General features: G+C 42.1%; 1 protein-coding gene across 3 annotated transcripts in view; it reads left to right on the forward strand.

The window, feature by feature from the left end:
* FYB2 (FYN binding protein 2) overlaps window positions 1-24,364 on the forward strand; it is a 123,272-nt gene that overhangs the window by 34,191 nt on the left and 64,717 nt on the right. For all 3 annotated transcript variants that reach the window (XM_046661062.1, XM_046661065.1, XM_046661063.1), the window contains exons 3-4: window positions 2,728-2,907; window positions 4,683-4,716. In XM_046661062.1, the coding sequence (XP_046517018.1) occupies window positions 2,728-2,907; window positions 4,683-4,716 (214 nt within the window). The remainder of the gene's footprint in view (window positions 1-2,727; window positions 2,908-4,682; window positions 4,717-24,364) is intronic.

The raw sequence follows: 24,364 nt of genomic DNA on the forward strand, positions 1-24,364 counted from the left end.
GCTCTTGGTTCTACCACCAAAATACGTTCTGAATCCATCTACTTCTGTCCATTTCTGTCCTCTGTCCATGTCCATGCTGCCGTCATCTCTTGCCTTGACCACTGCAATGGGTTAACTGGGCTCCCTGCTTCCACGTTCTTGCCCTCTTCTATTCTGCTCTCCTCCCGGCAGGCACAGCGATCCTCTAAATCACAGCTCAGATCACATCTCTCCTCTCCTCAAATTCAACTCCAGCCACTTTACGGTGGCTCATGTGATTTAGTCCCTAGCTACCTCTCCAACCCTCTCCTCTCTCACCTCATTGGCCTTCTTGCTATTCCTTAGATATACCACACTGGTTCCACCCCAGGGCCTTTGCTCTTGCTGATCCCTCTGCCTGGAACACTCTTCCCCCAGGTCTTCGATGTCTCGCTCCCCGACTTCCTCAGGTCTTTGCTCAGTGTCACCTGCTGTGAGTGGATTCCGTCTAACATAGCCACCCCACCCCCATCCCTCTCTACCTTCTTACATTACTTTGGTTTTCTTCATTATCACTTATCCCTGCCTGATGTATTGTTAGGTATTTGTTTGTTTACCTTAGTAAAATATATGTTACATGAGAATAAAAACTGTCTTCTCTACCACCGCGTATAAGAACATATGAAGCACATATAAGAGCAAGGCTGGGTTCTGTGGGTCCTCAAAAACTATTTATTGAATGATTGAATGAATGATTGCAATGGATGGGTGGATGGATGGATCTCCTGCTTACAATCCTCTGTGGTTTCTCTTTGCACTTGGAATAGCATCTAAACGACGTTTGACTGATTTCATGACTCTGCTTCTTTTGGTCCCTGCTTCTGTCTCTGACTTACCTCCGGCCTCTCTTCCGCTGGCTCACCAGCCCGTAGTCAACACTGGATTTCTTGCTGTTCCTTAAATAGATTTTGTTATAACTCAGGACCTTTACACTTGCTGTTCCCTCTTCCTAGAAAATTCTTTGCTTTGACCTTTTTACGGGTGCCTTTAAGTCTCAGTTCAAATGACACTTTCCCAGATACACCTTCCCTGGCCTCTCTGTCTAAAAAGACCACTACCTCACCTCCATGTGTTCACACTCTTTCACATCATCCTGGTTTATTTCCTTTATAGAACCGACAGATCTCTGTAATTATCTTGTGTATTTGTTTACATGTTTATCATCAGTCTCTTCCTATTAGACTGAAAATTCCTGAGGCGAGGACTATATCTGTTCTTTTTCTTAACTCTATCCCCAGCCCCTGGAACAATGCCTGGAATATAGTAGATAAATAATTATTGATGAAGGGATGGGAAGGAAGAGAGGATGAATGGGATGAAGGATAGATGTGAGGAAAGAAAAACGGATGGATTACCTACCTGCCTGCCGGAGCTGTTGAGAGGATTAAATGAGATAACCCATGCAAATCGCTTAGCACAGTGCCTGGTGAAAAGCAGGAGCTCACTTAGCAAGTGATCATTCATTTTCACTATGTCTTCTCCTTAATTTGATAAAGACTGAAATTTCTGACATTGTGACTTATAATTAAAGCTTAGGAAGAGAGGAGCTTTGGCCCTGAGTGATGTAACCCCTGCTGGCAAGGCAAGAGGGAAGCCCCCTCCCCACTGGCAGAGGTCAGCAGGGCTTGGAGGAAGCTGCACTGAGGTATTTGTAAGACACTAGCCAACTTCTTTAGTTTTACCATGTAGTCAACCACTGTGTGATGTGAGTCAAAAATCTAGGCACTTGAATAATACAAGGTTTCATGCTATCATCAGTGTAAGATGCAGACTTGGTTTTCATATATAATACTGAAATTGCTGTTGGAGTTTGGCTTTTAGTGCAGAAGGATAAAATATATGAAATTCCGGGACACAAAATCCACAGGTGCCCAGGTACCACTGAGTCAGCCTGGAGCCTGTCCTAGGCTATGAGCCCTGGAAATCAGAGATCCAGTCTTTCTCCTCTTCATGGCCCCCATGTTGTTAGCCCAACATAAGTGCTTGAAAGTCCTTTCAGAGAAGAGTCCTTGTCCATTTCCTCTGAAGCAGGGCCTGTGCTTGGTGCCATGAGATCAATATGGCCTAGTCCCTGCCCAGAAGGAGCCTACATTCAGTAGGAAGACGGACCAGCCCTCCAATATGCGACAGCACCATGTTAATGACGGGCTATGGGGATACAAAACAGATAATGGTTGATTCTGGCCTTGATTTCTGGTAGAAAGCAAGAAAAGCTTCCTAGAGGAGGTGTCATCGGAGCAGGGCCTTAAGGAATAAGTCAAATTTCGCCAAGAGAGAAGTGAGGGAACAGCATTCCAGAACCAGAACGGCATGAACGAAATTTTGGATATATGGGAGCTTTTTAAGACTTTTAAAATCAAATCTGGAAAACTGAGAAGCAAGTGCTGTGAGTGAAAGATGTTTGGGCTCAAGGTGGGGAAGTAGGATGGTAAAGGGTGGTAAGAAAAGGACCTGGAAATGGAGACTGGGGCTGCCTGGTGTTTCCGTGCTGAGGAGGAGTGAGCGGATGTCATGCTGAGGAGATCGGAATTCGTCCTCTGGGCAACAGGATGGTGACAAGATCAGATCTGCATTTTGGTCAGGACACTGGCTACTAGGTGGAGAATAGATTGCAGAGAGTGAGACTGAAGCAAAGAAACTCGTCAGTTTCACCCAACAAGCCACAAAACGGAAATATAATAACCCATATTTTGGACTATTTGTGCTCAGAAAAACAGCCAGATGTCAGGCATCACCAACTTCCCAAAACGAAGCCACTGCCTTCCGTGGAGTCCCTGGGTCCACCTCCCCGAAAGCCGCCCAAGCCCCCGCTGGTGAACCTCCAGGACTTCCAGAGGCAGAGGCGGAGGCGGAGGCAGACAGCGGCTGCACCCAGAACCCACAGGGAAGGTAAGCCAATGCACAAGGCCCCACGTGCAGCCAGCCAGGGGGAGTCAGGGCTCCAATGTCTGCACCCCCAGTCACCTCCCTCTCCACGTCATCTCCCAGGTGACGGTGCCGAACTGCTTTTCCACAGGGCTGGACATCTATCACTGCTTGTTCTCACGTAGAGGCCATGGCAGCTCGCCCACGTAATGACAAATCTGCGGGAATTGGCCCCTTATCGCTGCTGGGCCAGCCGGCTTTCCCTGAGAGCAGGGCATTTGATCACTGGGAATCTATCCAAGAGGAAGAAAAGGAAAAGTAGCCAGGCGGGAAGGCAGGGAGCCTTTGTGCTCCCTACAAAGTCTGTGTTGTCAACACAACCAGTGCCGTGGAAGAGGGGGAGGGAGGGAAAAAGGAGGAAGGTCAGTGTGGACTTAACCTGCGATCGTTACAGGTCCCGCAGGCCTCCATGATCTGCCTCCAGTAAATAAATGAGGGACCCCCCCCCACTCCTGTGCCACCCCCACCCCACCACCCGGTCCTCTCCAGGAACCAAAGCATCCTTGGAAGCCATTTGGGGTCTTCCTCTGGAAAGGAACACCGCCTTATGCCCTCTCCACTCCCCCTCCCCCGCAGTCTGATCCTGTTGACATTTTATACAGCCTTGCTATGTTTGCTGTGATGACACATGAGTGAGCGACCCCTTGGGGCGGTATGTAGTGCAGTGTTCACATTTGTTTACTGTGACGGTGAGCGCCGCTGGATGGTCCCTGAGAGAGCTAATTCTTAGTTCAGTGATTCTTACTTCATTGATTGCTGCTTTGATTGCTTTGGGCAACCTCATGGTTAAATTTCTTTAACTCAGTGTTTCTCAAACTTCAGCATGCAGCACAATCACCTAGAGGACTTGTTCAAACACACGTGACTGGGCCCCAAGCTCAGAGTGTCTGATTCAGCTGGTCTGGGTTGGGGGCCTGAGAATTTGATTTTGAACAAGTTCCCAGGGGGTGTTGATGCTGCTGGCCCGGGGACCACACTTTGAGAACCATTGCTACAAGTCATCTTAAGTCTTGTCCTGAAAGAAAACTCTGTATAGACAAGTAGAGCTCTTAGAAGTATTCTTGAATAATACAGCCGCCTCCATATCAGAGAAAGCTAAGTGTGATTTTTATAAACATTAAATAATTCAGGCCTCAGACCATCTCTCTGAGAGGGAAGAAGGTTGTCAGAGAACAGAGAACAAAGTGCTAAGTCTTTTGTAATAAAATGGGCTCTGTAAATCCCAGCTCCCCACTCAGCAGCTGTGTAAGTCTGAGCATGAGCATGTTACTTTCTGAGCCTCGTTGTCCTCATCTGTAAAATGGGGATGACAGTAACACTCATCTCATAGGATGATTGTGAGGATAAACGACATGAGTCACGGAAAGTGACTTGGCATACCAGTAAGCCCTCAAAAAAGTGATGTCAGGCAGGCATTGAGCAGCTATACTCTCTTTGCCGGGCCCTGTGATAGACACAAGTGATCAAGAGAGAAAGCCCACAGAAGTTCTGGGGCTCAAGGAGGTCAGAGTCTAACACAAGAGCGTACACCATAAATAAGCACCATACGGGGTGGGTGAGTGCTGCGGTGCAGGAGGGGCAGTGGCCTGGGTGCCCGGGCAGGGGTCGGGGGAGAGGCTTGGGGCAGAGGGCAGTTGCCACTCCTCACTTTGTCTCAGGGTCAGGTCGTTGCACTAACATATTTGCTTTCCTCAGGCTCCGATAACACCTCTTTCTCACTCTGCCTCTTGCCCTTGCAGCCACCGTGGAAGAAGGTGACCTGCCTCCAGGGAGGTGAGTACCTCGTTCTTAACTGTGCAGGAGGGGAGCCCACCAGCCGGGCTGCCGAGCCCGCCCAAGAGCAGACAGCTAGCACAAGCCAGGTGTCTGGATGTCTCCGAAGGGTTGCAGGAAGAGCTGATTTATACGCAACAAACTGCAACTTTATTTTAAATGAGGGATTAAATAAACTGCATTTACCAACCGAGCTGAGGTTCACTTGCAAAGACCGGCCTCTAAGGTCCTTTTATTTATCATGCAGTTGAGTTCAGTAAATTGAAACATTGGCTTCCATGGTAACAAGTCGAATTAGAGGCCACAGAATGCTGTGGGCAGCTGGTGTGATGTTAGCAATTGATAATAGGACAAAGAACCTTCTATTTTTGGTGCATACATTCTAAGAATTTTGCCTTGAAAGTGTCAGTTCATTAAGTCACTCAACCAAATACTGTCTGTTGCTCCCTTTGATGTCAGGCGTTGAGCCAGCTACTTTGTACAGATTTTCTCGTTGCCTCTTCTCAAGAAGGCTGCAGAGTGGCTGCCGCTGTCCTCATTGTACAGCCAAAGACACTTGGGCTCAGACAGTTTGCCACGTGCAGAGACATGACTCCAACCCAGAGGTGCCCAAACTATATATTCTTTTAATGAGACGTAATTGACATATAACACTGGATAAGTCTGAGGGACACAGCATGTTGGTTTGACACATTTACATACTGCAGTTTGATTGCTGCATTAGCCAATATCTTGATCAGCTCACATAATTCTGATTTCTTTTTTGTGTTGAGAACAGTTAAGATCTAGTGTCTTAGCAACTTTGAATTTTATAATACAGTATTTTACTTTTTTTTGCTATAATCACTATGTTGTGCATTAAACTTCCAGAACTTATCTACTGTTGCAAGTTTGTACCCTTAAGCAACATCTACAATTTCCCTACCTCCTAGCCCCTGGTAACCACCATTCTACTCTTTGTTTTTACAAGTTCAGTTTTTTAAGATTCCACATATAAGTGATATCATTCAATGTTTGTCTTTCTCTATCTGCCTTATCTCACTGAGCATAATGCCGTCAAGGTCCATCCATGTTGTTGCAAACAGCAGGATTTCCTTCTTTCTCATGGCTGAGTAATATTCCATTGTGTATTATACCACATCTTCTTTATCCATTCATCTGTTGACAAACACTTAGGTTGTTTCCATATCTTGGCTATTGTGAATAATACTGCAATAAACATGAGAATGCAGATAGTTCTTTGAGATACTGATTTCAATTCCTTTGAATATACACCCAGGAGCAGGATTGCTGGATCATATGGTAGTTCAATTTTTAATTTTTTGAGGAAGCACCATACTGTTTTCCATTATGGCTGTACCAACAGGGATGCCCAAACTACTTTGACTATACCACCTCACCTCCCTCACAAAGATTTCCTGTTCTCAAGAAGGTCAGTCTTAGAAGGAGAACCAAACATAAAAATACATAATCATATTACTTATTCATTCATCAAATGTTTATAATGGTAGAGAGTGTTAAGTTTTGTAATAGAGGGAGGTACAAGATTCAGAGGTTGCACAAATGAGGGAGTGGTCGCTTTCTCTTGGGAGAATCAGGAAAGTCTTTATACAAGATGTATCACTTATCTATTGCTACAGTAATACTACATAATAAAAGACAATAAAGCTTCAGTGGCAAATACCATGAATGTGGGGTTCAGATGATCAGGGCAGCTCTCAGCTGGGCTTGCTCATATGTGTGCAGTCAACTGCGGACTATGTAGACAGCTTTGCTGATATTGGCTGGGGTTCTTTGCATGTTTGGGGGTCAGCTTGCTGTTGACTGATATGGGATTGCCTTGAGTGGGATGACTGAGGCAACCTGACTTAGCACAGTCCATCATGTACCAGCAAGCTAGCCCAGGAACGTTCTCCTAGCAGTCACAGCAGACAAGCAAGATAAGCCCAATTGCAGAAGATATTTGCAAACCACGTATCCAATAAGAGGTGGATATCCAAAATATATAAAGAATTCATACAACTCAATAAAAAAACAGACAACCTGATCAAAAGATGGACAAAAGATATGAACATTTTTCCACAGAAGATATTCAGATGGCCAACAGGCACATGAAAAGATGTTCAATGTCACTAATTATTAGGGAAATGCAAATCAAAACCACAATGAGATATCACCTCATGCCTGTCAGAATGTCTATTATTAAAAAGGTAAGAAATAACAAGTGTTGGAGTGGATGCGGAGAAAAAGGAACCCTTGTACACTGCTGGTGGGAATGTAAATTGTTGCATCCACTATGGAAAACAGCATGGAGATTCCACAAAAAATTAAAAATAGAAATGCCACATGACCCAGCTATTCCATTTCTGGTTATCTATGCAAAGAACATGAAAACACTAATTTGAAAAGATATATGCACCCCTATGTTCCTTGCAGCATTATTCACAATAGCCAAGCCTTGGAAGCAATCTAAGTGTCCATCAATGGATGAATGGATAAAGAAGATGTGGTATATAAATACAATGGAATACCACTCAGTTGTAAAAAAAAAAAAAGATGAAATCTTGCCATTTGCAACAATATGGATAGAACTTGAGGGTATTATGCTAAGTGAAATAAGTCAGATGGAGAAAGACAATTACGGTATGACTTCACTCATGTGTGGAAGACTAACAAACAAACACATAGAAACGGAGAACAGATTGGTGATTACCAGAGGAGAAGAGGGTGGCAGGAGGGCAAAAGGGGGAGATGGGGACATGTGTACAGTGATAGGTGGAAACTCGACTTTTGTGGTGAGCACAATGCAGTCTATACAGAAGTTGAAATACAATGATGTACACCTGAAATTTGTGTAATGTTATAAACCAATGTGACCTCAAAAAAAAAAAAGCCAAATTGCATAAGCACATTTCAAGTCTCTGCTGTATTGTGTTTGCTAACATCTGTTGGTCAAAGCAAGTCACGTGGCCAAGCCCAGAGTCAGAGGGGGAGGGCACCAAAAATTTATGTGGCAAAGGGTCGGGATCAGGAAGAGGTGAAGAATAGGGACATTAATCCGTTCAACCTATCACTGAAGAGGAAACATTTGAAATGAGAGTGGAGGGAAACATTTGCCGGATAACATGGGAAGCGGCACTGCAGGCACAGGCAGGAGATGTGAAGTGACATGTCTTATCTGTGGAAACCAGAAATAATTGAGGAGAATTACAGCGTAGAAAGTATAGTAAGGAATGGAAAGAAATGGGATTGCAGACGTAGACAGAAACCGATTCACGGAGGATCTTGTCCACCAAGGAAGAGATAAGAAAATCCTGTTCAACAAGGAGCTGACTGTGTGGTGCCAGACATGGCTTGCGAGCTCCAGGAACTCCTATCTCTCTTGTCTATTTGAAAGAGTTAAATGCCAGTGCAAGGTAGGTCAGTGGAGCTGCATTCTACGTGCATTTATGTGAACAAGACAATTTAGACAGCTCAGGTGATGATTTGCACTATTTATTCATTGAACATGGGCTCCAGTGTGATGGTTTGCGGGGACAGTGCAACTGCTGTGCTCTGAGTTGGTCTTGGTCCCCTCATGCCTCACATCCTGTGAGCATCTCAGAGTGAGTGTGAGTGTGCTATGATTGTAGTGTTTAGCTGGATATACATTTGTCCTACAGCTTAGCTCTAAACTAAGCCAACTTCTTCTCTGGTATTCTAATCAAAGACACAGGAACTCTTTTCAACGTGGGGGACAAAGTTGCTGTGATGGGCAAGTATTGGGAAACAGTAGCCTCTAGTGTGACAACTTCTCCCTAAGGGATTTACAAAGGAAATTTGATGATTCTGCCCTCTCACACTGATTTTAGAACCTAACTGTCATTGAAATGAGGTTCATTGTCCCTCAATTATGATATGGGCCATAGTGTTGCAAGAATGCAAAGGAAAAGAGATGAAGAGGGAGCAAGATAATCAGGGGAAGCCTCATAGAAGACGAAAGAACTTGAGATGCATTCTGCATGATGGGTCATAATTGAATAGGCTTACTTACTTGTTCCCTCTTGTGAGACTGTAATGTGGGTGAGAGCAGGGTATGGTTCCCAGAAATAACCACATTCCTAACTTGTACAGTCATGTGCCACACAACAACATTCGGTCAATGACGGACCACATATACAACAGTTGTCCCATAAGGTTCACACCACATAGCCTAGGCGTGTAGTAGGCTACACCATCTAGGTTTGTGTGAGCACACTCTGTGATGTTTGCACAACGATGAAATCACCTAATGACGCATTTCTCAAACATATCCCCATCGCTTAGCGACACGTGACCATAGTTGGTTAGTGGATGAATGGATGCATGGAAAGATGGATGGATGGATGGACCATTGGATATTCACTATAAAGATAAAGTATGATTGAAAGCAAGGCAGTGGTAATAAGGAGTAGGAAATAAGCAGACAAAAAAGTATTCTGATGTACAAAATAAGAGACAGGATTGGATCCTAAAGTGCATTAAGTGCCATGCTAAGGAGTTGGGACTTTATCTTGTCAACAATAAGTTAGTTTGAACAAGTAAATGCCCTGATGCTGAGCAGCCTTAGATACAACTTCCATGAGAACTGGCACTTGTTTGGGAAGAACATCTTCCATGTTCATGGTATTATCTTCAATACAGATACTAGATTGGAAATAGAAGGTAAGATCTCATTACTGGATGGGACCTGGTGATTATCTGATGCAGTCAGGCCATATAGCATAGTGTCAACAAAAGCCTAGGTTTTTTAATCCAAGCTCTACCACTTAACACCTGTCTAACCTCAGAGACGTGACTTACCCTCTACAAACCTGTCTCTACTTTTGTAAAGTGGGATATTGATAGAGTTGTGGTGAGGGTTAAATGAAACAATGATTGTAAAGTGTTTAGCACAGTGCCTAGCATCTAGAGAGTGTTCAGCAAGGACTGCTTAGCTATTATATAACCTCCCACCAAGGGCAGGAATCCTTGATTGAAACATTAGTCTCTTCAAAAATCCGTTGATGGGGAGCTCATTACCCAGAGTCCACTGTTTTTCTTTGTGGGGGCAGATTTTATTCATTCAATACATATTTGTTGATCATCTACCATATGCCAAGTGCTCTTATATACGTTAAGAAGTGTACAAAGTAGACAAACATATTTACCTGTATGCTTACATACTTGTCTGTTTGTTTTCCCAAAAGTCCTTCAAGTTAAGCTAGAAAAAAAAGTGAGCTCCCTACCCTAGATTCCCAACCAGCTGTCCAAGGTCTACTTGCTGGTACAATAGACATTCTCTTTACTTCTTCTTTACATGATAGTTCTTAAGACATCTAAGGACTACGTTCTTCTCTAAACTGAAACTCACCATTCACAAAACAGTAGTCTTTGTAGTTTAGCTGTGTTTCTATAGATATATATTTTAATCATCTTAAAGGAACTCAGTGCATTTACAATAGCCATTTTCATTTCTGAGCTTCTTCATATTGTGCGTTAAATATGAGAAGCAGCATTGGGTAATGGAACAAGCACATGTCTGCACTCAGATTAGCATAGTTTTAACCCCTCCTCTATACATTAGATAAGTCATTTAACAGCTCGGAGCTTTGACATACACATCTGTAAAGTGGACCCAATAATATTTACTCCATTGTGTTGTCATGAAGTCTAAATGCGATAAATTATATAAAGCACAGAGTACAGAGAATATGCTCAGTGAGTCTTACTTTCCTCAACCCTTGGCCTCTCTATCCCTTGTCATCTCTGGAGTATTAGTATCTCCTCAGTTTCGAACAGTGAAAGGACTCTTTGGAGATTATTCTTTGTCATCACTCTCTCGTGCAAACCAAGCTGGCTGGCATCCTTCTTGAATAAACAGCCCTTATTTGTGTGAGCAAAGCAGGTTAGTCCCAGGGCAGGAGTCAGCGTTGGATCTTTGTCAGTCCTTAGCATAGTTAGCTAATATTTTATTCATTAGCTATAAATATGGCTTTTCTCCCATTAAGAAGTGTCAGAAGTTAGTTCTGACTCAGGGAATCTCTGACTCAGACTCTAAGGAAGGAAGAGGCTGTTTATTTCAGGAGTAGAAAAGATTCAGGCAGTGTAATGTTTCTCAGATGAGGGTCTTTGGGTGGATCCAGGAGTCCATCATTTTCTCTCCTGAACTTTTGTTTTTGGTGAGGAAGATTGGCCCTGAGCTAATTCCTGTTGTCAGTCTTCCTTTTCTTGTTTGAGGAAGATCTGCCCTGAGCTAACATCTGTGCCCATCTTCCTCCATTTTGTATGTGGGATGCCACCACAGCATGTCTTGACGAGTGGTGTAGGTCCACGCCTGGGATCTGACCTGCAAACCTGAGCCGCCAAAGTGGAGGGTGCCAAACTCAACCACTGTGCCACTTGGCCGATCCCTCTCCTGAACTTTTTAATTTTGTGTTTTCATTTTGGTGATAGTCTTTAAAAGATAATATAAGCCTGTTTTGAATCTGGATGACCTCTTTCAATCTAATACTTTGGAACATGCCTTTGAATTTGTGATTTTGGTGTTTTTTACCCTACGCAGAGCAGGGCACACAAATACCCCTGGGCCTGGGCAGAATATGTGACCGTGTCTAGGGCCTGTATTAGGCAACTGGGAAGAGTGGATCCTGTGAAATTGGAGAATAAATGCCTGACCTGAGGCTTTCAAGTAAAATAATGATAATAACAGAAAGATGACACTGTGGCCAAATGAAATGCATTTATAGTCCTTATTTGGATTGTGGTAAGCGCTATAAAAATTTTTCAAAAAGTATTAAGACAGTAACTAGGGATTGGTGGTAACATTTGGGTTGAGACCTGAATAGTGAGGACTCAGCCATGGAAAGTCTAGGAGAAGAACATTCCAGGAGAGGGAACAGCTGGTGCAAACTCTCAAGGGAGAACCACCTTCCACGTGTTTAAAGACCCAGAAAGGAGGGGAGCGCAGCTAAACCACAGTGTGCTAGGGGAATGGTGGTGCTGATTCCTGTGAGCCATGGATGAATCTGGATTTTGCTCTGAATGCATTGGGAATCCGTAGGAGAGTGTTAAGCCAGGCAGTTACAAGAGCCGACATTTATTTTGTAAAGATCACTCTAGATGCTGTATAAATAATAAATTTAGTGGGGAAACAGGTGGAAACAGGAAGATAGCCTAGGAAGCCATTGCAATAACAACAAAACAATGACAATACATTGAAAATAGCAATCGACACTTATGTAGTGTCTGTTCTAAGTACATATATGATTCCGTTTATGACAATCTTAGGAAGTAGATGAAGATATCTCATGTTATAGATGAGGCAACTGAGTCTCAGAGAGGTTGCATAACTTGACATGGACAAGGTAGTAGAAATGGAGATAAAAGAATGAATGGATTCAAGTTATGTTTTGGAGGAAAGCCAGCAATCACTGGATCAGCTGCGCAGAGTGAGATGTGAGTGAGGGCAAGAGAGGAATCGAGGACAACTCCTAGGTGCCTTGCTGTTTCCATCAGTGTTGATGTTAACATATGTGGAGTGCTTGGCACATTATCAGTGCTCAGGACAAGACTGACCCTTCCTGAAAGCTATTTGGGGTTGATTTTCACATAAGAAACAAAACAAGCATGTGATTTTGCCTTTGCACATGTGAGACCAGAGCCTTTAAAGGCTAGTTTTTAAATTGTTTGCAACTATGGCGCTCTTTCCTGAATGGATGCATTTTAACTAATTAAGATAGTATAGACCTGCTCTGATTGACCAACAGGAAACCAGGGTCCTCGTAATGATATCTGGAAGATGAGAGTGCGCCCCAAGATCCCAGAGTGCTAAATCAAGTTGCTAGAGAGCAAGAAAGAAGAGAAGGAAATTTTTTAAGCCTGTGCCTTGTGAGGTTTTAGATGTAGAACGTTCAGGTGGCTTCAGCTCAAGCCACTTCATTAACTTCCTATTATCCTTTTTAATTGGGCTTCAGAGACACAACAAGGCCACTGTTTGGCCTGTCTTTCACAAGGGCAATCGTGGTAGGAGCAGTGGATTTACTTAGGGGTTCTGTCTTTTTTCATATTTTCAAGTATTCCTCCTTTAAAAAAAATCATCTAGAGATTCTATTTACTGAACACTTTCCATAGACAAAGCCTTCTGCCCGATACTTATGTCCACTCTCTCATTTTAAAACTCCCAACTACAACCACCCCATGAAGCAAGTGGTTCGCGGACTCCGACCAGAGTGAAGTTGAGTAATCCAGGGTGAAGCCACTGGATCGGCAGCACCAGCGTTTGACCTTGTCAGCCTGGCTCCAGAGCACAGCCTCTCAGCCACCACGCCCAGGCTGCCTTACTGTGGATTCACATGGGATCGTTGCCTATGATAAAAGAGGGCAAGGTTTAAAAGACTCATGGCCTGCTCTACAAATTGAGCCTGGACGTTCTCCAGGCAGGTGTTCTTGAACGCCTACCTCAGGGTTTCATTTTCTGTCTGCAGAAAGATCTACATAAGGGAAGCTGGCCGGGGTGGAGCTAAAGTATGAAAGCATTTGGAGCCAAGCCTTGCTGCCTCTCTTTAGTGGCGTTCTAATGATATGCTGGGAAAAGTCATGATTTAGGAAGAAATCAGACAAGTTGCAGACTTGAAGCCTATTTTGGTACATAGGTATATTCAGAAAGGTTGAATGGAAACTAATCTTTGAGTGTGGCCACGTGCTGGGCATTGCTTAGCCCTTTGCATCAGCTAGGCTCATTTTAGCCCCACACCCATTCAGGAGGGCAGAATTTCCTCTTTTGTAGATGAAAACTCAGGGCTCAGAGACGTTTCGTGACTTGCCCTGAAGTACCAGGTAACACAGAGCTTATCCAGGATAGGAGCTCAGGGCTGTATGTGTATGAAGACTTTCAGCTACGCTATCCTGTCTCAGAATTCTTCCAACAGAAAGGATTTGGGGAGATCTCTATTAGACCGTAAACCCCATGGGAGGAGGGATCATCTGTCTTTTTCACCTTTGTTTCCCCAGGAAGTAGATATGCAAGTCATTATTTAGTGACTAAGTAACTAATGGACCAATGGAGAGACGGATAAACAGATGAATGGGGAGAAGGATGGACACATAGAATATTACCTCCCGGGAACTTTTACGTAATTAAGGAAAACATTCCAAGACTCTGTTATCTGTCTATTTTGCGTTGATTTGCATATACGATATCATATCCTTCTAACAATAAGCAAAGCTAAATAGTTAGAACAATCTGAGCTGATCAGTTGCCCTTGCGTATTACATAAAGGCTCCTGCCATGTGAAGTTACGGACCCACATGGACTCCTCTTTCCTCTGCTTCTTAGTCCAGCGTCCAGCAAGTGATGCTCTGCCAAGAAGCTTGTCCTTCTTATTTTAGCCTCCACGGAAGGCGCTCTCCTCTCTTCCCCTTCTTCTGTGGACCCTTTACACTTTGAATTAAATATTTATTTAATCAAAATAATCATGGAGCACGTTGCCTTCATTTTACATTTAGAATAAAATTCAAAACTCCCAGACTCTTTGCCAGAACCAAGAAAGTCCCGTATCTCCTGGCCGCTCTCTCCTCCTCTCCCAGCCCCTTCTTTCCCTCGTTCGCTGTTGTTAGTCCGCTGACTGGCCTTTTGGCTTCTCTTCAAACACAGCCAGCATGTTCTTACCAAGCGGAAATACTTGCTTTTCTCTGTGTGTAGAATGGTCTTCTCCTAGAACTTCACCTGATGGCTCCTTCTCATGCAGGATCCATTCATTCGTTCGTTCATTCATTCATTCATTCATTCAGTGAATATTTATTGAGCCCCAAGTATGTACAGACATTGTTCTAGATGCTGGTAGTGCCACAGATAACAAAACAAAGTCTCTGCCCTCATGGAGTATACATTTTAATTGGGAAGAAAGACAAACAAGCAAATAATGATGTCAGGTAAGGTAATGGTAAATGCTTCAATGTTGGCCTCCCTGACTTTAGCTCATGCTTCCTCTTCCAAGATACCGTCTACTCCATATATAAGCCTACTTTCTTCTCCTGTTAGTGTTTATTAATGCTTCAAATGATAATATTTATTCTACTTGTTTATTTTCGATTATTATTCTAGACCATAAGAGTCTTGGGTTCAAGGATCTTGTCTATTATTTGCTTTTCTATTCTAGAACAGTGCCTGGCACAGAGGAGGAGCTCAATGAAAAAAATTAATGATGTGACATCATCTACCTGTCCTTCTAGGGCTTTCCAGTATTTCTGCAAGCAAAAGAGAAGGATCCAAGTGTCTGGGAACCCGTAATGTGCCAGGCCCTGTATTAGTCATTGGAGACATAGCAGTGAGTGAGAGACAAGATTCCAGAGCAAGACACAAAATTGAACTAAAGAAAGTAATAATGAAATCATTTAAAGATTATGGCAACTACAAAGAATGGTATAAAGCAGAGGATTATGGTAGTTAGAAATAGGTGGAGAGGAGGGCTACTTGGAAAAGGTAGCAACAGAAAGATGTTCTTGAAGGGTCGTCTAAGGTGAGACCTCATTGTTGAGAAGGAGCTGGCCACACAGCATTCATTCCAGGCAGCAGGAACAGCATTTGCAAAGTCCTCAAGGAGAAAGAGAGTATGGCATCCTTGCAAAACAGAAAGGAGGCTAGCGTAGTTAGAGAAAGGAAGGTTTTTTTGGGTTTTTTGGTTTTTTTGCTGTGGAAGATTTGTCCTGAACTAAATCCATGCCAATCTTCCTCCATTTTTAATACATGGGCCGCTAGCACAGCACAGTCATTAACAGAGCGGTATAGGTCTGTACCTGGGAACTGAATCCGGGCCGCCAAAGTGGAGCATGTGGAACTCAATCACTAAACCATCAGGGTCAGCCCAGGAAGTTGTTTTTAATTAAGAATCCTAGTAAGCCCCTGGAGAGTCTGAAGCCAGACTGTGACGAGATCTAAATTATCTTTCTGAAAGATAGCCCTTGCTGCTGTGTGGAGAATAGATGGTAGAAGGACAAGGGAGAATGTCACTTAATCAGTGTGTTACAGAATAAGTAGGAGTTTGTGATGAGGACTTTGGTGGTGAGGATATTTCAAGCAGAGGAACCACATATACAAAAGCCCAGAGGCAGGAAACATGGTGGGTAATCTGATGTGATTGGCATGTGGGGGGGCAAGAGTGTGCGCAGGGCAGTGAAACACATCATAATAGTTCAACAGATGTGGGCTGAATAACAGAATGGACTCAGACGGTACTTTAGCTTGAGACTCCCTTATATACAGTCTGTGCTTGTTATTTTCCAGTTTCCTGGGTGGACCTCACCTCCCTGTCTAAATTATAAATTCTTCGAAAGCAGAGAGAGGATCTAAAACGTCTTTTGTTACCAGCTGTGTCACTGAAGCTTGTTTAAGCTGAGTGGCGTAGCGATATCTACAATCAGAAGATGCAGAGAGTGTGTTATAAGGGGTTAAGAGCATAGACTTTTGGGTCAGATAGCCTTGGAGTCACATTTTGAGCTACACAGGCTAGCTGTGTGATCTTAGAAAAATTATTCAATATCTCTGGGCCTCCCATTTCCTCATATACCAAATGGTGAAATCAATAAATTCTACCTCCTGGGGTTGCCGTAAGGATTGAGATAAATGTCTACAATTCCAAAGTGCCCAGCAATGCCAAAATGCTTGATAAACGGCAGTGGGCTGTAGTTTGCTTGTAGGAGCAGGGTCTGTCCAGCACTATGGGCAGTGGCCTGGGCATCAGGACTCCCAGGAAAGCCTGCCACTAGCTCAGAGGGTGACCTCACCTCCCTCTTTGTAAAACAGACGGGGGTGGATCTTAGGACCCACCTCAAAGCAGACACCCTGAAATTTGAAATGCAGACACTTGAAAAGTTGACCTTAATGATGAAAAGGAAGGCTTGAGGTCATTTTGTTTCATGCTATGAGAGTTGCCACTGGATTATTAAGAACCTGCGTTAGCGGTTGCATTAGTAGAAGTCACTGCTTTCACAGAGCCATTCCTAAGTTCACCAGTGGTTTCACTGATTCTGCCTTGACCTCAAAATTTGCTCCTGTTAGTGCTGTTTAGTTGATTCCAACTCCTGGCACCCCTGCGTGCAGCAGGGCAGAACCCTGCCCAGTCTTTTTGCACCATCCTCTCCCCTTCTGGCACTGTCTCAGACAATACTTTGCTGCTATTCATAGAGTTTTTATGGACAATTTTTTTGGAAGTGGGTGGCCATGTCTTTCTTTCTAGTCTGTCTATTCAGGAAGCTCCACTGGAACCTGTCCACCATGGGTGACCCTGCTGGTATTTGAAATAGCGGTGGCAGAGCTTTCAGCATCACAGCAACGCACAGTCGCTGGAGGATGACAACTGACAGATGGGTGGCATGGTTCCCTGACTGGGAAACAAACCTGCCTGCGGTGATGAGAGCCAATTCTTAACGACCAGACCACCAGGGCTGGCTAACCTCAAGATACAGGTTAAGGATACTATTCTTATTTCATAGGTGATAATGTCAAGCACAGAGAAGTATAGTACCTTCCCTGTCACATTTTCCCCATATAAATAACTAATATAGAGAAGAACTGATCTGTGAAACCATTGGATCAGGCTAACAAAATCTTGAAAAATATCATCCAAAACCCGCTCGTAAGCTCAGGGACCGTCACCATCGTCCTGTGCTTCATTTTTGCATTTTCAGTTTCTCCTTGGTTCTAAAGCGACCTGTAGTTCAGAGGAAAAGAGCAATGGGAATCAGCAGGAATCAGAAGGCCTGATTTCCGGACCCACCCCTGCTACTTAACAATGGCGCCATATTGGGCAAGTTACTGAATATCTCCAAGCCTCAGTTTCCTCACCTGTAAAATGCCTCAAGGTGCAACTGAGATTGTTAAATGTTATTATATAACATTAACATGAATATAGCTTGTTCAAAGAGTGGGTGAGAGCATGTGAGTTAATGAATGAGAAACCTCAGAGCTTCTCTACTTTCACATCTTCAGCACATGTGGTTGTCTCTCGTTGGGGCTTTGCTTAATAGTTTGTTCAGTCACCTGGGGCCTTCCTTGCTATTTATTCCAATGACCTCCTTCTTTGGTGACTTCCATTGTAGTGGGAGCTGCTCTGCTGTGTTTGACTTCAACTGGCACTTCCCTTTTGTGAGACAGTATATAGCATCATGATTAAGACCCCAGATTCTGGAGTCCAACACCTGGCTTCCAATCTCTGCTCTGCCACTTACTCTATGACCTTGGCTTATCCCCAGTGTTCTCATCTGAATGTGGAAAGAATGATAATATCTACTTCACAGAGGCAAATGAGAATCAAATGAATTGATACATGGAATTGGGACAGTGGCTGGCACCTAGGAAGTGCTCAATAATTATTAGCTATTGTTCTTGTTTCTGTGCCTTCCTTAGGAATGAGAACAATGATTTGACAACAGGGCTTCAGAGCTAATAATATTTCAAGTGAGGCTGGGGGAGATGGCATGCTGTGTGAGGTTATGCTGCACGTTAATAATGTTTACTTAGTCGTTGTATTAGGGTTTGCCAGAGAAACAGAACCAGTAGGATATTTATATATTTGCATTTTATATATTAGATTACACACATATATATATATAATGTATCTGGTGCTTTTAATTCCTCATAATTTGTTAATTATGAGGAATGGGCTTACACTTTTATGGAGGCTGAGAAGTCCCATGATCTGCCCTCTGCAAGCTGGAGACCCAGGAAAGCCAGTGAAGTAATTCCAGGGGAGCTGATGGCATAAATCCCAGCTCAAGGGCAAGAGAAGATAAGATGAAACGTCTCAGCTCAATCAGCGAGGCAGGAAAAAGGAGTGAATTCCTTCTTCCTCCACGTTTTGTGCTATTCAGACCCTCAATGGATGATGCCCTCTCACAGTGGGGAGGGCCATCTGCCTTCTCAGTCCACTGGTTCAAATGCTAACTTCATCCAGAAACACCCTCACAGACACACCCGGAAGTGATCTTTAATCTGGATGTCCTGTGGACAGTCCAGTTTACACATAAAATTAACCATCACAGTCATCATAGTTTTGTGGCTCTTTACAGAAAGAACTGGGTTATAAATTCAAGAATTAGAAACAAATAACTACCTAGTGCCCAGGGCTGAGTGACGTTGGAGGCACTGTATTTGTCATTTGTTGTTGTGGTTGTTGTAGAAGTCATGGTAGAATTAGTAAATTTATGAAACATGTGGTAGTAGGATTGGGCTCACACACACATGTATTTATTATTCATACATGTGTATATATACACGTATATGTGATACAGAAAATATATGTATCATATTCAAAGATACGTATCCACAAAAGTATGTGAGTGTGTGTTGTGTAAAAATGGTGGGAGTAGGAGAGCTAGTGGTAGAGGTGGGAGAAGTAGTGGAAGTGGAAATGGTAGTACAAGTAGTAGTTGAAGTGGGTAGTAGTAGTGCGCCAAGCACTGCACTAAACACGGCATAACTGTATCATCTTGTCCTCATAAAGCAGAGGATTAAAGGAAGAACAGGCTTGGGTCCAATTCCCCTCCAAGGTCACAGCCAGGGAAAGCTGAGATTCAGCCCCACGTCCGTCTCTCTAACGCCGGTGTCTCCTTCTGACCACTCCACTCCACCGCGTCACTGACTGTTCATTTTCAACAACCATCTAATGTGTAGAAGATGGAAATTTTACTAGTTTATTAGAGAAAGCTGTCCTTTAAGATTTATCAGGTATTTTTATGAAACTGGCACAAGTGCATTTGGAGATCCATTTTAGATAGCATGGATGTCATTTTTAAAAGTCTAATCACTAACCGTTTCATTCAAGAGAAGGATTTCTTAGGGCGAAGTCCTGCGGGGAAGGTAGTCTTACAAGAAGTGTTTATTGGAAATGGGAATTTTCCCGTTTGCAACGTTGGGTAATTGCGAAGTCAGATGGTCTCATCCTCCCTGGTCACCAGGAGCCTGCAGAATGTCACCGAGAGCACCTGCTGCTAAGCTACTCCTGTTTTCCCTGTTTCCCAAACGTGCAGCCCATTGAATAAGAAGCTGGGTTTTCAACTAGGTCCACCCCCTTAATAAAATAAATACAAAAATACAGCTAAGAGTTTTGCTGTTCAAGTCTTAATCTTTCTACTTAACGCAAGTCCTTCTTTAGAATTTCCAGAACTGTCCTGCAGTGACATTTTTGACTCACCCTCATGTAGGGCAGCACAGGAGAAGATGAGAAAGGAAGTGGACCCGTCAAGCATTTCCCACGTGTTAACTCGGTTATTCCCACAGTAACCCTCCACAGTGACCTGATGAAGAAATTAAGGCTCTGAGAACCCAGACAATGGCTCAAGTCCCCACAGTCAGGGAGAGATGGACATGAAGCAGAGTACAGTGCCGAGCGCACGGGAAACCCTCAGCAAACAGTAGCTGATACTGTGACGGGTGGTCCACTGCTGGGCCGAGTGAACAGACATTTAAATGAACGTGTGAGTCACTTCTCCAGAGTGTACGGCCTAATAATACAGAGGCTGGCGGATCATTCTCCAGAGGAGGGCTGAGGCCCGGGGATAGACATGGCAAGTGGGAACAGTCATGACGGGAGGTCATGGGCCCTCCCTTGTTTGAAAGTTTATTTTGAAGATAGGTTTCCAAGAGTCCAAACACAATTAGAAAATACCTGCTTTTGTAAATCATCTTTGACATTTGTCTTACATTTCAGAGCTGTTACTTCTTCTTGAACAGAGATAATGTTGAAGATATTATCGAGAAACATTAGTGTTTTATTATGCGGTGTTTAGGTTACTGGAGGTTTTCTATGAGAAAGTCAGAAAAGATAGAGACTTTTAAAGATAAAAGGAACTTTCCAAAAATGCAAACCTCAAAACTTATTTTTTAAAATAGTATATCTGTCCTCCAATATAATAATATTACTGGCACACTTTTGTGGACTGCCTATGTGCATGGGGCAAACCCTTCATGCAATATCCACAACATGCCTTTAAAGTAGATTTTATCATTGCTATTTTATACAGTAGGAAACTGAGGATTAAGTAGATTATAAGTATTTATCCAATACCTCATAATTAGAAAGTAGAGGAGATAGGAGTCAAATTCAGATCTGTCTGACCCCAAGCTCCTGGTCTGTTTGTATTCTCTGCTGCCTCCCAGTAACGTCTGCAGTTCTGGAAATACATGTGGAAACAAAGAAATTGAAGCATCGGGCCTGGCCCCATGGCCTCGTGCTTAAGTTCGTTGCAACTTCGGCAGCCCAAACCTAGTTCCCAGGCGCAGTCCTACACCACTCGTTGGCAGACTAGTTGTGGTGGCGACCCACATACAAAATAGAGGAAGATTGGCACAGATGTTAGCGCAGGGCGAATCTTCCTCAGAAAAAAAAAATAGAAGAAAAAAGGAAATTGAAGCATAAATATATTTAAATCATAGAGTTATTTCTTCCCTTCAATCCAAGCTCTTTATGTTGACCCATGCTGTATTAAATCAAGTAGATCTCAGATCTGGTTTTAGTGGACCAGGGAAAAGATAAAAGACATTCAGGAGCAAAAAGGAAGGTTCAAATACATCTATAATATCTTTTTCTCTTCTAGCATTAACGATCTGAAAGACGCCCTTTCTTTTTTTTTTTAACATTTGGTTGAAATCCTTTCTGATCACCTAAAGTCAGATATTTGTTCATTTCTGACAAAAGTAGTCCAAGAAATTGATTAGACATCTTCTTTCAACTTTTCCACACTTATTTCTCGTTAATAAAGTTAATTTACCATGGACTCGATGAGATCGTTAGGCCACTGGAGCATGAGGAACATGGCATAGTCTATAATTTAAGAAAGTTTCTCTCGATTACTTCCTGCAGGGAAGAGGGGAACAAAATAGTGAGGGGAGAAATTACTGATGCCTTAGAGTTCATAATTTTTCCTTTTCAGCAAAATGAACTATTCATATCTAAAGTCAGATATTTATTCATTTCTGACAAAAGTAGTTCAAGAAATTGATGAATCTTCTTTCAACTTTTCCACACTTGTTTCTTATTAATATTATAATTTAAAATTTTGAGTCTAAAATATTATATTTTAAACTAATATTATAGAGAAAATGATATGAGATCATATTTATTTAAATTTATTTTTAAAAATATTTTAGAGATTTTAAAATATTGTAGAGAATATGATTTTAAAAACCCTGAAAATATCCAAAATGATCAAAGGAAGGAAAACAATAGAGTAGAATGTGCTTATGATATAATAATAAGTGGGGAAAAAATGAAAAGAGAATTCCAACTTTTCATTGTGTGTTCATCATTTTCAGCTTCCAAATATATCCATAAATGGAAAAAGTCAGGAAGAACACTGGAATGCTAAGCCCTCACTCGTGGCAAGGTGGGAGGGTTACGGGTGTTTTTTCTCCTCTACCATCCACGTTTGGTGTGAAGGAGTGATTTTTTCCATGTGTTGTGGGTACAGCTGATGTCTCCTTCGTTTCACTCCCCCTTCTATTTCATACCCTTTTCCCAGAGGGAACTCCTACCATGAATATCGACATGTATCCATTTAGTGTATTTCTCATACTTTAACTACAAATACATACATCTGTTAAAGATAGAATATTTTACATTTAAAAAAAAATGGCATGTTACTTTATCCTTCTGCAACTTGATTTTTTTCAAAGCTGTGTTTTCATATTTAAGTTGATGCCCGTAACTCCAGCTTATTCACTGTAATTGCAGTGTTGTGTGCGTTTCACTGCTGAACATTTCACCGTCTGTTCATGTGTTCCTCCACTGAGTGACATTTAGGTTGTTTTACGTTTTCACCTTTCAAATGATGCTGCTGTAATCATCCTCATATATTTCCAGGTGAATATAAACAAGTTTCTCTAGGGTTTTTTACTTAAAAGTAGAATTGCTAAACAATAGTAAATAAACCACTTCGGTTTTACTAGATAGTAAAAAAATTACCCTCCAAAATGTGTGTGCCGATTCATACTCTCAAACCAGAAGAAGAACTCCTGTTTCTCCATATTCTTGCCAAACAAGATATTGTTTTCACACTTTAGGATTCTTGCTAAACTGATGGGTGTGAACTAAATTCTCATTGTCTTGATTTCTGATTCCCTGTTTACCTATAAACTATTCGATTTTTCTCTTCTATGATGTCTATCATATCCTTTTGTCCAATTTCCTATGGGTTTATTTGTTTTTTTCCTATTACAGGAGTTCCCAGTGGTTTGGATATTAACTCTTTCTTACGCTTTGCTGTTATGATACTCATTGGAGGTTAATCTAGTCAAGAGAGTTTATCTATGTGGAATGCTTTTTTGCAGCTATTAAAAAAATCTTTTTTTCTCTTTTATTGTTTCAATGTGATTCATTGTAATGACAGATTTTCCGATATTGAGCCATTCTTGAAGTGTTGGAATAAATTTTAGTTGTTCTTGAGTTATTACTGATTAATTCATTTTCCAGTATCTTAAGTATTTGGGCTAAAATTATTTAAGTGAGATTTGGCTATATTTTTCTTTTATCGTTTGGTCATTTTGTGGTTTTCATATCAAAATTATACTATACTCTTAACGGAGTGGGATAGCTTTTCTTCTTTTTTCAATTCTCTGAAACCATTCATTAAAACTTGCCTATAAAACTATTTGGTGAAAGCAAAGGAGAGAGGTGGGTTGAGTGTGGAAGTGGGTGGGGGAGAGTGGGTGTGTGTAATATTGATTCAAGTCCTCTAATGGTTTATTGGCCCACCAGTCTTTCTAGTTCTTCTTTAGGCTGTGTGGTAAGTTTATATTTCTCTATAAAGTTGCCAATTTGCCCTAAAATTTCAAATGTATTGGCAGAGAGCTGATCATAACATTTTCTTAGATTTCTGAAAACCCAAAACTCTCTCTAGTTTTGTCCCCTGTTTTATCTGTAATTTGAGTGTGTACGCCTGTCATGCTAAAGTAGGGTCTAATATTAACATACCTACCTGAGCTTTCTTTTGGTTAGTATCGGTTTGCATCGCTTTTTCCCTTCATTCATACGGGAGTTTTGGTTTGTCTGGCACTTTTTAGCAGCATTAGCTAGATTTTAAAAACATCAGGTCAGACACTCTCTATTTTGTTGGAGTAGGTTAGTCTATGTACATATATTGTGCTTCTCGATCTATTTGGACTTTCTCCCATTATATATTCTAAGTTTACTATGAAATTTCTTTATGTGCATTTTTTCCTCCTTTTATGCTCTCTTTTTTTAATAGTATGCTTTCTCATTGCATGGTCTCCTTCTACCAGTTGAGAAGTTAAATATTCTACTATTTCTATCCTTTTTAGTGGTTACAGTTAAATTCTGACCTCCACAATTAACAATGTTAATTAAAATCTCTATCCTTCTAAATGACGCAAAGACCTAACAATAATTCCCATAGCCCCCTCTCACTATCTCCCATATTATTATTTAATATTTTCATTCCACTTTATTCCTCAACTTCTACAAATTGGTCATTTTTTACAGTCAGTATTTATTTAGGTTTACCAATAGCTTTATTAATTTCTTTGACCACCATTGTTTCTGATGCCCTGCTTCGTCACTAGTTCAGTTTCTCTTGACTGAATGTTTCAGCAAGCATCTGAGAGTGGTGAGAGCACGCACTTGTATTCTGAGAACAT

The sequence above is a fragment of the Equus quagga genome, chromosome 5, assembly GCF_021613505.1.
Source record: "Equus quagga isolate Etosha38 chromosome 5, UCLA_HA_Equagga_1.0, whole genome shotgun sequence".
Lineage (NCBI taxonomy): Eukaryota > Metazoa > Chordata > Mammalia > Perissodactyla > Equidae > Equus > Equus quagga.